At 38.1% G+C, this 14,512-nt stretch overlaps 1 protein-coding gene across 1 annotated transcript in view; it reads right to left on the reverse strand.

Moving 5' to 3' along the window:
* Positions 1-14,065, reverse strand: part of si:ch211-207d6.2 (sickle tail protein homolog) — a 61,846-nt gene extending 47,781 nt beyond the window's left edge. The window contains exon 1 of the mRNA XM_057333384.1: positions 13,864-14,065. Coding sequence (XP_057189367.1) covers positions 13,864-14,050 — 187 coding nt within the window. The 5' untranslated portion in view covers positions 14,051-14,065. The remainder of the gene's footprint in view (positions 1-13,863) is intronic.
* Between the last annotated feature and the right edge of the window lie 447 nt (positions 14,066-14,512).

A 14,512-nucleotide genomic window follows, 5' to 3' on the forward strand; every position in this document is an offset into this window, starting at 1 on the left:
GCCCACTGCTCTGGGTGTACATGTGTGCACGACTTGCTGTGCGTGTGTTCACTACTCTCTGGATGGGTTAAAAGCAGAGGTCAGATTTCGGGTATGGGTCACCATACCTGACAAATAGGTCACTTTCACTAGTTTGTGTATATATACCCCAGTGTTTCCTTTGTCTAGTGTCAATTGTTGTACCTGTTATGTTGTATGCTATGCTCTCGTGATTCTTCGTGTGTTTTTGGACTTATTATTTCGCTGTGGATGTAATTTCACTCTGTGGACTTTATTAAATGGATATTTTACTGCATTTGGATCCTCTCCCTGTTTGCCTGCCTATCCACACATAACAACAGTAGACGGTGTCTATGGAAACCTATTGGCCAATAAAAAGTGTTTTGTTTTTCAAAAGTTACAATCTTTCAGTGTTGCTACAGTATATTTAAACCACACTGTTCAAACACAAAGAGCTTACAGTTTTCAGAAAGTCAAAAACTTGCAACCAACTTTGTAACTCTGTGTTCTGTCATGTATATACAGTATCCTTAACATGAGCACGGAAATTCAATGGTTGGAGCCTGACTGTAATAATACTATTGGGTTTAAAGGTCCAATGTGTAATTTTTTGGAGGATCTATTGACAGAAATGCAAAGTAATATACATAACTGTCTTCAGAGGTGCATAAAGACCTTACATAATGAAGCATTATGTTTTTATGACCTTAAGAATGAGCTATTTTTATCTGCATACACTGCGGGTCCCCTTACATGGTATTCACCATGTTGTTTCTACTGTAGGCCTAAACGGACAAACTGCTCTACAGAACACGTTTGTAAATTCGTTATTTCCTTCGGCAAAGAAGCGAAAACATGACGATATCTTAGTGCTGTGTCAGTCACCGTAGTGCTTTGAAAGGGAGGGGGAGCGGTGAAGTGAGCCGTTGGTTGCAAGTTGCAACCTCACTGCTTGATGCAGTTACATTTTATACAATATACCTTAAAGTCAAAAAAAGTTTAACCAAATATAAGTTTATGCACATGGCATCTACAGTAACATAAACAATTATATTGGCATTAACATGAACAAAGATTAATACAAGCTGAAAATCTATCTACTGTATCTGCTCCTTGATAGTTCACATTAGCTAATGCATTTACTAACAGTAAAAATACAACTTTATTGTAAAGTGTTACCATTTTATTTTTTTTCTCTAGTTTTCCAAATATTTGAAAAACATGAACACATGGATTTATATGGCCATGGTTTGAAAGCATAACAGGACAGTACGGTAGGCTATAAACAAAATAATCTTGTTTACATATTTGGCACCTTTCCTCCTTTCCTGCTATTCTATGAGTGGATAGCACTGGAATCTTCCATTATCCTGACAGAACATCAACACCAGCAGTCAGGAAATATCACCCAGCCCCAACTCTTTCCATTTATTTGTCCTTGACTGTTTTTCCTGCTTTTATAATGTACACAATTTCAAGAATAAATCCAAACCAGCTCTCCTAAAACAAAGTAAAATGCTGTGATGACTTTACAAGTTTGACAATTCATACAGGCCATGTAATATTCCTTATCATATTTGTAATAGTTGTTTTATCAAATATGCAGCTCAGAAATTAGATTAGAAATCAGTTAAGAAAAATAAATGACAATAAAAAAAGCTTATGGGCTGATATTTGGCAGGAACTCAACGTGAATGACTTTAGACCATTTCGGCAAGCTCATCAGTTTACATGTACATTTATGCATTTGGCAGACGCTTTTATCCGAAGCGACTTACATTGCATTGTACTACACAGTTTATCATCCTTGTGCTGTGCTAAAGGGCCTTCAGCCTTTAAAAAACATTAGATCTTGTTCCCTCCGAGTTCAAAACAAATTGCAGTGTTGTTCCCTGACTAGTATGATTCATGCAGCGAGCTTGTGTGAGAATGTCAAAGAAGGAACTTAAATACAGCTATGTGGACTTCAGTTGAGTTAATTCAGGATTCTGGAGCACAAGAGAGTATGGACATGTGCACAGAGAGCTCATTAGTGTACATCACGACACACTCAGAATGAGTAAGCAATGTGAGCAGGCAAGCGCAGCATCTGCACATATGATGCATTTGATGAAATTATTCTGCACCTACTTTAGGTTTAATCAAGAATTCAGATCACATTGTTTACTGGGCTTGAGTTTTACCTTTAGACCAATAGACTGATATCAAAAGCATGAAGTTAATATCTCACACACTCTGAAAGCAAAAGCAGATGTTGTGCAAGTAAATTTTTTCATTGCAAAGACATGTTTTTAAAGGCAATTGTAACATAAAAAGGTACAGCATAAACTATTTGCAAATACTGTTTATGCCCCAAAAATCAGACAATTATAGAATATGCCAGTTATAGAATATGCCAGTTGCATACCATTTGCTCTTTATTGTGCAATCCCAAATGACTTTGTAAATTGTAAATGAACTGAATTAACAAAACTGTCACCTTTCATCCACTCCCTCACCCGTCCGCTCAGTCTAAACCCCCACACCCGTTGTTGGTCATATCGGATGTCCCTGCTCTCTAACTCAGCGCTGGCACATTCACGTCCAACACTAATCCCCCCAAAGTCAGCAAAGCGGTGGAATGAATTCCATCCAGAACCCGCTCGCACAAATGCCTCAGCTCAAAGGATTTCGGCTGACGCACAGCCATCAGCATTTCAGCAGACCTCAACAACAATTAAGCCTCATCAACCAGTGCTATTTTATAGACCATTTAGCTGGCGCACAGTCAAATCCTCTATTCTACACCATACGACAAATGGGACTCAAATCGCTGTTGATGCATCACAAACGTCTCATTAGAACAAAAAGGGCTGAACCTTTATTTCAAAACTATGACAGTGTGTGTGCGGTTTACTCCTGCATACCCAGCTCACTACTGACACTATTAATAATTTACCTGGAACAGCTTGATCATTTTCAAGCTCATATAATATATTGTAAGCTGTGTTGGTTGTGACAGGGTTACACTTTACTTTAAAATATGCATCTGATGGTAATGATAACAACATTTATAATGTGGTAACCGTGTTATTTACATCAAAGGAACGATTTTCGTTATTGTTTTTGACAGAGATAATGAGTGTCATTTCAGGCGAGATGGTTAGAGTATAGCGCAGGTATTTTTGATATGCTGATAAGCCTACAAAATAGGCATAACCAACCTGGTCTCACTGGAATTCGTAACTATTTTATGAGATCATTCGTTTTCGTATGATGTAAATTGTACAACAACGTACAATTTTCGGAAAAACGCAACACTGAAGCCCCTCCCCTAATCCCCACCCCTAAACCTAACATCACTGGCACAAAAGCAAATCGTACTAAAACATGCAAATAAAATTGTACCATTCATACAAATTAGCCACCTCGTAAAATAGTAACAAATTCCCATGAGATTGTGATGTCACGTGATTTGCAGAGCGTATCCACCAACATCCAACCAAACATTACCCTTGAAATTTTTCAAAGTGAAATTTCCATCCACTAAAGTTTATTATTTTTACCTCAGCTCACCTTTGTAAAAGTTGCAAGTTGTAAAACAAACACAACTCTTTAAAAGGGTAGTATGCTGAGGACTAAAACTATTACAACATTTCACAGTCGTCTTGTTTAATTAAACTGATGGACTGATACTTCCCGATTCCTAGCTCTAATTTATTGAAGTGTTGTTTAAATAATGTCACCTACTTCATAAAGCCGGGTGTTAAATTACTCTTCTGATTTACTTCGCATTCTACAACTCGACAGGTATAGAGAACTAAAGTACAAACTCAAACATTGTCATCAGGATATACATCATGTCATTGAGCCAGGAAAACATTAGCTATATATTACAGTACACAGATTCAGAAACGCCTCATTCTTTACAGTGGTTCAACAAAAGCAGCACAACTGAATTTTCTGTTTGTTAAAGCATGCAATACAAATCACACAAGTTTAATTTCTACAAAAGAGTTCTGAGGCAGCTATATAAACCTAAGAAATAAGTGTCCCAGGGCAGTTCAGCCCTACAAACACTCACCAGCTCTTAATGTCCTCCGAGTCAGTTTGCATGTGTATCCTGATCGGTGTGAAGTTCACAATACCAAACATATGAGTGTCTCGCCTACTGCTCTGTCCATTGGATCTACTCTCTGCACCACACAGCTGAAGTTTATGTGAGTTAGTGAGTCTGAGGTGCAGTAAAGAGGAGGGTCTATTGAATGACTAATAACATCTGTATTCTAGAACCTTTTACCTAGCAAGGCGGGTTCAAAGAGGGATCACTGACTAAAAAGGAAACTTAAGTTTGTTTGTGGTGTTTCCAAAGTCTGTTTAGGTTGCGGCATCAGGCCTTTAAGACAAAGAACACAGAGAAGCTGGGAGAGGTTTTCATCATGCTTCTTTCAGCAAGAGGCTAGTTTTTCAGCAACAAACCCTGCCATTGACCCCGAACAGACAACAACGGAGGTTTCAAAAGCATGTTTGACAATGCTTAAAGCTGCAGGTCAGATTGTGTTACATCTGCCCCTGACCCCTCCTTAAAGAAGAGGGACAACTAGATGTTTGTCAGAAGATGTCAAAAATTCCACGCCTCTTTGTTTTTCATATAATGTTTCTAACACCTGCCCATTGTTTGCGGGAATTGGAAGTGACAGCTTGGTTCTTGCTTGCTGGGGTTAATCACCAATTTCCTCAGCTGGTTCCTCCAGCCTCCCTTCTCTTCCTGTCCATCCCCACAGAGCGAGTGAGAAAAAAATCAATAGTGGTAACACAATTAGACTGAAAAACATAAATGATTCCAATTTTAGATACGACACACAAATATACCGTTTAAAGGTTAAAAGTTTGAAAACGTTTGACTGCAATCTTTCTATTAAAAAAACTCAAGGTGTATGCCTATGTTTGAAGTTCCTTTTGTAGACAAAAATATGCTTGTGCCAACATATCAAAATTATATTAATTTTTAAAAATGGATTACTTGGACCAAATAATGTATAAAAAGCAGACAATAAAAGTCCAGCATTGATTCCTAAATTCCTTCAATACTAAATGCTTCCCAGGTTGAGACCTCAAGTTCTGCAAATTCTAGTCAACTGCAAATTTGACTGCAAACACAAGTCAAAGGGTGGAAACTTTGGAGATGCTAAAATATGTATAACATAATTTTGATTTATTGTAGTTGCTTCTATTTGCAACCACAGTTCCAATTAGGGCTGCACGATAATTTATCGCGATACCACTAAATCCTATTGAAATCAAGCTGGCATATGCAATGTGTCGATATTTTTAATGCGTAGCTTGTCCGTGAAGCACGGCTCTGGGATCAGTAGGAAATGCTGCTCGATCTAAAAGCAGTGCGAGTTTGAGTCGCTTATAATGTGCATTTGAAAAAGCAACACCCGTCAAACATGATCATTATAAATATACTTTATTACCATAAAAATACCTGATGACGCTTGAGTAACAGTGATAAAAGATGTCCATAGGCATTTCCTAGATTCTAGAACATGTTATGGTCTTCTTCTGCAGTGCGCATTTGGCGTTTCTGCACGAGAGCGCCCTCTGGCTTTCGGATGCAGCAGCATTTTCCCGTACTTCACTCAAAAGCTGTGCATAAATCACGTGATATTTATTGTCGGTTTATCGCGACAGCCCTAGTTCCAATTGTGCTATAGTTTCAACACAATCTCACAGCAAAAACCTTACTATTTTACGATGTGGCTAATTTTGGCTAAATCATATGAATTCGTAAGATCTCATTTGTACATTTTGGTATAATTTGCTTTCGTGCCAGTGACATAAGGGTGAAACTTTATTTTTTCAAGAAATCGTACATTTTTGTATGATTCACAACGTACAAATTCATACGAACTAGCCACCTCGTAAAATAAAATAGTTACACATTCCTGTAAATTCACGTTAATAGTTTTGGTAAGTTTGTATTTTAAAAGCTGAAAAAAATACATATAGGCTAAATAAGTGAGTAAGTGTTTCCGAACTTGTGACTGGTGGTGTGTATCCTCTTATATATACAGTAAACAGACAGATTTTTTCATAAATTCTACATTGCATATATATTTTATTGATATGGCAATGTTTAACAATTTAAATATAATTATAAGAAGTTAAGAATTAGCGAAGTCTTTTTTTAGCAGTGTAAAGTGGGGAAACACTGATGTGAGAGATTTAATGTTTAATTTGATACTATGAAACTTTCTCATTTTTACTTGTAAAAACAACATCAGAAGCATAGAAAGCTGAGTATTATTCTGACACAAACTTTGAAACGAATAAATGTTTATTCAAAGACACGGCTAAGAGCTTGAATCTTCTCAAATATTTTCCCAGCACCCAGAGAGGCAGACAGACTGGCTACAAAAACCTCTAATGACATCTTATGGCTTCTTTGTGCTGCTGTCAAAAGACCCCAAAATAAACTGTCTGCAATAGGCAAACACCCCCAAAATCAAAATATTCAAAAGGGTGCAATTAAACAACTTTATTTATACATGACAATATGTGTTTTTCATATAACCTGTGTTAATACAAGCCTTAGAAGGTTTAGCTTCTTTCACAAGTTCACAAGCGCTTTTGTCATCAAATTATGTTCTCTTCTTAATCAGGTTCACATTTTGCCAACCACATTTAACATTTAAAAGAAAAAGATATAACAAAAGTCCAAATGAACACCCCAATGAGCCAGACTGACATTTATACGGGCTGCCCAGAGGACATTATATTTTTAGTTATTCCTCTTTCAGCACCATTAGATAGCAGTAACAGATAAATATCTCTGAGCTGTTCAGGTTTATTCAACCAATGAGGAACACGAGCAGAGCCAGTGCCAAGTTTACACCTCTGAGCTCATCACTAGTGCTTTTCTTTTTCCAAGGTAACTGCTGAAGGTTTAAATACATCAGGGTTTCTAGGATACAAAGAAATGCTCAGCAAACTCTTTCAGACTTGGTTTGGTTTCATGTGAATTGACTGCAAATCAGTGTCATTCGGCTCTGTATATTTGTTTCTTGTAAAATGGAACTTTAAAGGAAACCCATTTGGGAATGCCAGGGGCAGGAAAAACATCTGAGAAGCAGCAGACTTCAGCAAAGGTCTGCAATTGTTTAATTTCATCTCATTTATTCTCAAGATATTAAGAAGGTTTTCTCTGGGATATCCCATGAGACATGCGAGACATGCAAGTAAGTCAAACCCGGTGACCTAAAGGACACTGCCCTCTGACATTTTGGGGATTAAAAATGATAAGGCTGCCAAAATTATGCGACGCACCTAACGGGACTTTATGAAGAGCAGCACTGTGCACAGAAGGAAACAGATGTATCGAGGGCGGTGGAGGATTCTCCTGGGTTGACAAAACCAAGCTGATTGATCTAGTTCACTTGTGCCCCGGAGCAGGGTCCGCTGGACCGCTGTGCTGCGATGCTTCACTACACACTCAGTGAACGCGTACAGCACACATCACAAATAGCACAGAACAGAGCAGGCGAAATTCATTATGGTCATGGGAAAGTTCTCTCCTCTGCTCTTCGCCCAAACCCCTGTTCGCAGACTCTGACAGGATAAAACAAGCACAGAGATGCGGCAAGGGGTTGTGTGAGATGAGGTGATGGTTAATAGAGGCGGCAGGAGGGAACCTGGCCAAGACGTGACATCATTCCCACCAGCTTGCCAAACTAAAGGCACCGTAAAATTACCAGCCGTTCTGGGCAGTCTATTAAGCAAGGGACAATTCTCATGATTATAGCCTTTGGCTCATGTGTCTACAGTGAAAACATTCTTTTACAAGGGATGCATTTAGCATCACAATTAAATGACCTTTACAAAGACTTAACCTTATGATTCAGAGCTAGGAGACATTAATAAGCTATCAAAACAAGGAACCAAGACACAGGTTAAAACACTAAGAAACCAAACATCTTACTAAAGAGAACAGCGACAGATCTAACTTTAGATCAAGCTTGCTTGCCTACAGTTAAATCAATTTAGTGATGCTCTTCTGGGACAACTACAAGACGTCTGTGATTTGACAGTTTTGTGTTACAGTAATCTCAAAGGACAGATTCAGTTAAACATAAAAATTACACATTACACCTCTGTTTACTGCTGTGAAATGAAACACGCGCACACTCATTCACACTCACAAACACACGCTTTAAACAATTATTTTAGTTTAGGTTATTAGTTGAAGGCATATTAGAAAAACAGACCACCATATAATAACAATATAATGAATATTATCATTTAAAGTACGTGACATTTAAAAAGTAAAACTCTGCTTTAATTCTTGTTACTGCGAATGAGGAAGAAATGTCACTTATGCAATATTTTACTCTTGGCTACTCATATTCAATTGATACTGCATGACATCTAAGAAATTATTTATAATGTATCTCTCTAACAAATAAATAAAATGCTGAAAAGAAATACTAACAACGTAGGACTAAATTCTCAACAGTATTACTATACAAACATGTCTGTATTCCTTCCCGACTATAATGAGGTGGAAATAAATGTCCTGTAAGAAGGAGCTGCTCTCGCCAGATGTCCTCATTAGTCTCATTACAGCCAGTTTTGTTGTTGTTGTGGGTGTGTGTGGATCTTGACCTTCTAGATTTTTAAGCAATCTTGATTCTGACAACAGCAAGCATAAACATTGCTGGGCTCAGCTACCACACAGTAACTGGAAAACCTTGACGAGATTAAAGATTGGACTGAATGCGTCCCTAAAGCAGCAATTGCTTTAAACTCCAAATCACTATCGGAAAATTGCAAGCAGAAGAGAACCTGTAACAAATCCACTGAAGTTCTTCCATGCAGAACATGCCACTGAACACAGTGTTAAATACTGGTCCACCTTAAAAGGTGTTATCAGTTCAAGCTAGCTATTTGGGTTTTTGTTAAGGTGGTTGTGTGTTTTCTGGACTGTGGACACAATCCAGTAAAAAAACTGAAATTTTCTGGCAGATGGGGTGCCAGAAATATTCTGTAAAATAACAGTTTTTCTGTAAAATGACATGGCTTCCTCTGTTTTTCTTATAAATTTGAGTTTTTGACCGTGTTTCAAAAATGCAAATCTGTTAATAAAACAGTAAATGTACAGTTTTTTGGACATTATACGTGAAAGATCTGTAAAAAAATAACAGCAAAATTCTGTAAAACTACATTTTTGCTTCAAAGATGTGGAGAAACTAAGACTGCCACACTGCTGAGCTGAGGAAGGGGACATAAATGAAGTTGGACAGGGCTGTAGAAGGGAATGGGACAAGACAACATCCTGCGTGAGATCACACTGATGTCAGAGCATATCGCTTCCTGCACATTACGTTGACGTAATGGCACACGAAGATCTGGATAATTCCTGCATTAAATTAGTGATGTAGAGACAGATTCCGAGGGGTTATAACTACAGAGAATTACAGCTCTAAAGTAGACTTGCAAGATGAAAAGGCCTTGAAACTCAATAAGCAGTCATGTAAGTTCAGGACTGACAGTGAGCAATTTTAAGCTTTGACATTAAAACCTAAACTACACCGTTTGGAATGCTTTTTAAGACTAAGGCCATCCTCTTAAACATTTAAAGCATCTCTTAAAGGAACGCATCACCTCTCAAACAGCCTGTTTCTGTCTCAGGTTTTGATGGGTGTTAACTCAGCAGAAAAGAACAAAGTGAAAGAATTCATTGTAGTGTGAGATTTTTTTGAGAAAGTTTAATGGAAGACATTTTCCTGTGCAGCCGCAGAGCAGGCCAGTGTAACACAGTTTAAAAGATAATCTCTAACGCAGCAGACCATTTCTCCACCGGCTTCTCCATCACCGCCTAATTATGATTAATATCACTCGCTTTTAAACATACTTCTCATTTCTTTCATGAAATCTATCAAAGAGTATTTTATAGGCTATATTTTGTGATAATAAAACAGCATAGCACACATGTGCAGCAAATACTCATTTTCAAAAGAGCAGTTTAACCTATAAAGATGCAGTTTAGGGACACCATTTACTCTTGTGTTCTTCTTGCCCTTGACGGGTCGGTGGGATGTCAGGACACCTATTTCAATAATAGAAGAGAGATGGTGGTGTTTGGGATTAAAAAAAGCATACATTTACACGACATGGGTGATGGCTCCACGCAAAAATCTCCACCTCTAAAAATGCAATTTGGAGCAAATTTAAAGTCCAAGGCATAATGAACTGCGGTTCAGTGCGTAGATAGCCAAAGTAAAAGGTGCTTTAAAATGACACTGGGGGTAGCTCATCAAGTCTTGTGGTGCTGCTGGTTTTTAGAAAAATCTCTTTCAGCACGGTTGGAGCCTCTGAGGGTAGAGAGGAGTCCACGCGGTGTTGTGTTCTTTGTTTGTGGAAATGTTATGTTCCTTCAATCTGAGACACTAAATCTGTTTCTCATACGTCTCGGAGCAGTGTGAGAGAAAATCATTCAAGCAAAAGAAATTCAGTTCAATGTTTGAAAGTCACTGGAGATTGATAATATGAATAAGCCATGTACAAAATAAAAATGTGTGCAAATTAAACACTCATATAATATCAATGCACAGGTGAATACAATTATTAGGCAATTTCTTTAACCAAAAATGAATATATTATTGAAAGGATACATATTTTTTTTATATCTAGAAAGCAAAATATTATAATCCTTTTTGTGGTGTAATCTGCCTCTCCATCGCCATCTATTTGTAAAACCTCAAATTGCAGGCTACATTATTTATCTTTACATGGGTTAAAAGTGCTGTGTGTAATTTTTTGGAGGATCTACTGACAGAAATGCACTATAATATACATAACTATGCCTTCAGAGGTGTATAAAGAATAACATAATGAAGTTTTATGTTTTTATTACCTTAGAATGAGTTATTTCTATCTACATACACTGCGAGTCCCCTTGCATGGATGTTGTTTCTAGCCCTAATCGGACAAACTGCTCTACAGAGCATGTTTCGTAAATACTTCATCTCCTTCAGCAAAGAAGCAAAAACGTGACAACATCTTCTGTGTCAGCCACCATGGTGCTTCGAAAGGGAGGGGTGGAGTAAGTTGTTGGTTGCAATTCAGAACCTTATCGCTAGATGATGGCGCTATATTTCGTACACTGGACCTTTAAGGTCAAACTGGTCATATTTGCTTATTTTTACTTTAAATAGATTCTATACGACATGATGTTCTGCATGCAGTGACCCGCAGCACAAGACAAAGTCGTTCTCAGATTTGATGTGAATTGACTTGTGAAGTCTGAACTAGAGCTCCTTGTACCCATTAGCAACCATGTGGTTTCTAAAGTGACCCAATTAGATCGGTGACAGTTCCTGTAAACTTTTACCCAAACGCACTGTCAAAACTTGTAAGTCAACTGCTGTAACAATGCCACGTCTCTCTGGCATCACACACTTGCAAACTTTTTGAAGCCGTCTTGAGACATGTTCATTTAGCTAACATAAAATGCACAGAAGTACATTAATACTACCGTGTGGACATGCTAATTTATTAAACTACACACTAAAAATGTTGGATTTTCAACCCAGCATTGGATCAAAAGGGACCCAACCAGCCATCGAGTTGTTTTCATCCCAAAAGTTGGGTTGTTGGGTTGTTTTAACCCAGTGTTGGGTCAAATATAAACTATTTCTGGGTTAATTTAATCCAACGGTTGGGTTCGTCCCTCTTTGATGGGATGTTTATATTCAAATTAATTGTGAAGGTGATGCAAAAGCACCAGATGAAACAGCAATGGGTGGGAAGTTTATAATCCATATATCGTCGCTGTCGGGCGGAAACCTCCTATGTCCAAATTTGGTCAATTTCATATTTTTTCACAAATCGATGCTATTGGTCAGTCCCCATGTGGGTCTGTTATTTTTACAAATTATTAACCAATCTTGAGAGCAAATCTCTTAACTCCATTGGACACTTCAACTGTCTGAGAAGTCTCGTAACTCCACCTCTTCTTCACTCCGCTGGAGCCTCTCAGCATTACGTCTCCTGATTGAAAGTTTTTAGACAATAACGAGTGAAAATAGTTAGGTTAGATACATTTGAGTAGGCCTGTTTTGTTAAAAATCGATAGCTGTAATGCTTCGGTGCAGAAGGAAGCCCGTGAGCCACGAAGGTAAATTTGCCAGCAGATTCGGCTAATTTCCGCCTATTAGACAGCTTAGTCAGCTCATCGTTTTTGTATTACATCACTTATAGTTCTTAAACCTTTAAAATAGAGTTTAGGAAGATGTATGTAACCACAGTCGTTAGCTTTGGTTAACTATTGAAGCCTTTTCTCTTGTCAAGAGGCTCAATGCGACCGCCGACTTTATTTGCGTGCAGATTAATTTCCGCCTATATTAGACAGCCTGTTTAACGTTTTATTTTGGTATTGCATCACTCATAGCTCTAACGTTTAAAATACAGTTTAGGAAGATGTATGTAACCACAATCATTAGCTTTCATTAGCTCTTAAAGCCTCGTCTCTTGTCAAAAGACTCAATGCGACCGCAGACTTTGATGAACACTGCTGGCAGCAGCGACGTCTGTGTCCGTACCATTCTTATCAATGACAGCGTAATCTCGTATCTCCCTGCTCCCAAGTCATAAACCTTGTATCTCCGATTAAACATGGTTTTGGGGAAATGTTGTGTTAATGTTGGTACACAAGAGTAGATAGCAATATAAGGTATAATACCAACTTTAACGATGCAATGTTTAATAACTCAAAAAATATGCAGTTTTTTTAATTTCCTGAAAAATAATGGTTTTGGAGTGCGAGGATTCCGCCCGACAGCGACGATATAGAAGTTGCTAATAAAATTCGAATAAAAAATACAAATGAATATAAAATTAATATTTAACCTTAAGAACAGCATTCAAAAATAAATTATTATACTGGGTAATGCCCAAAAACTGAAGGTCAATTTCCAATTTAACATCAATATTTTTAGGTTGCATTATTTTTTATATTAATGGTGCCAGTGAAATTTCCAATTGGGCCACCAGTTGAATATGCCAGCTCTACAGTATGTCAATCTGGCTGAGAGTTGCTTGTTTTATTAGCACAGATAAGATCAAGTGATGTGAGAGAATGTGATGATGAGCGCAATGCAACAATGCAGACTGGGCTGTCTTAATCCCCCCATATTGAGAAGGTATCAGCCAAACCATACAAGTCATGTGCTGTAGTCAGGAATACCATTCAGTAGCCCACCACTCTTCTCAGATGGGCGAATCTAAACTCATGACAGAACTGTAAGCATTCTGTATGTGTGTCTGCAAGCATGTACTGTATAGCTGACAGTTAAAACAATAAAACATTATTGCCCGGTTCCACAGACAAGGCTTAAGACTAGTCCCAGACTAAAATGAAAGTTTGAGTTGTCTTAACTAAAATTACCGTGCACTGACATACCTTAAAATATACCATTGCCACTGCTTTGTCTCAAGATGCACACCAGTAATGTTTTTTACTGAGGCATTTTTATAAAAGCGACTTAAATATCCTAATTCCACTAAAACATAGTCCTGGCTTAAGCTAAACCTTGTCTGTGAAACTGGTCTTATATACATCTTATTTGTGTTATTGTATCTACTGTATTAGATAATGGTCTGTCAATTACAGAAAAATTATATGCAAAATATTGATGCCAAAAATGAATAAGACGGTGTGACATGTCATAGTAAAGATAAACTAAACCAATTAAGACAAAATATTTGTGAATCACGTATTAGATTTTAGAGACATCGAAGACAACTCACAGAAAAGAAAGCATGCGGACACCTCTCTTTTGTGAAACACTCAATAGGTCAAATGGTGATGGTTATTCATACCTGTACCTGGATTGGAACCCAGTTTAGGTGACGTCTGTTGGTGCTGAGGTGGTTTGGATCTCACCAGGTTGCCCTCACTGCCAGCCCTCATCAATCTCTCTCCAACTACCAGCATGTGAGAGCGATTCCCTGCAGGTTCCTTTCGGGACTGCTTGGAAGGTTTGACCAGACGTGAAGGTTTGGACATCTCTCCAAGTTCTCCTTAAGCTTTTTCCCAAAGCTCACACTCCAGCGCACACCTGTGCAAATTTCACACTTACTGTTTTTCTCTAATGAAGTTCATTGTTTTCTTGTCCTGAAGAATGCTGGCGTTTGAAGTTAGTTGTCACCATTAAAGCAGTTCAGGATTTCTTGGATAGAAGCATATGCACAGCTTGAGACACAATAATGAGACCAAAGATGAAGAAAGATCACGCCTCCAAAACACACGCTGTTGCTGTGAGACAACACTGCAGAAAGGAAAGTTCTGTTGGACGCACACCAATGAACTGTCTGGTCCTCTGCCTCTTTAATCACTTCTCGCGCTTCGCAGAAATGATCCTTCTAATAATCCAGTGGCAGGCAAGCATCAGGCTTTAATCTACTTGTGCAGTTGCTCGTAAAACAGTACTCATAATGGAGGAGTAACCTCCGCATGCAGATTTAAGCG

Source organism: Triplophysa rosa, linkage group LG5 (assembly GCF_024868665.1).
Source record: "Triplophysa rosa linkage group LG5, Trosa_1v2, whole genome shotgun sequence".
In the NCBI taxonomy this organism is placed as follows: Eukaryota; Metazoa; Chordata; class Actinopteri; order Cypriniformes; family Nemacheilidae; genus Triplophysa; species Triplophysa rosa.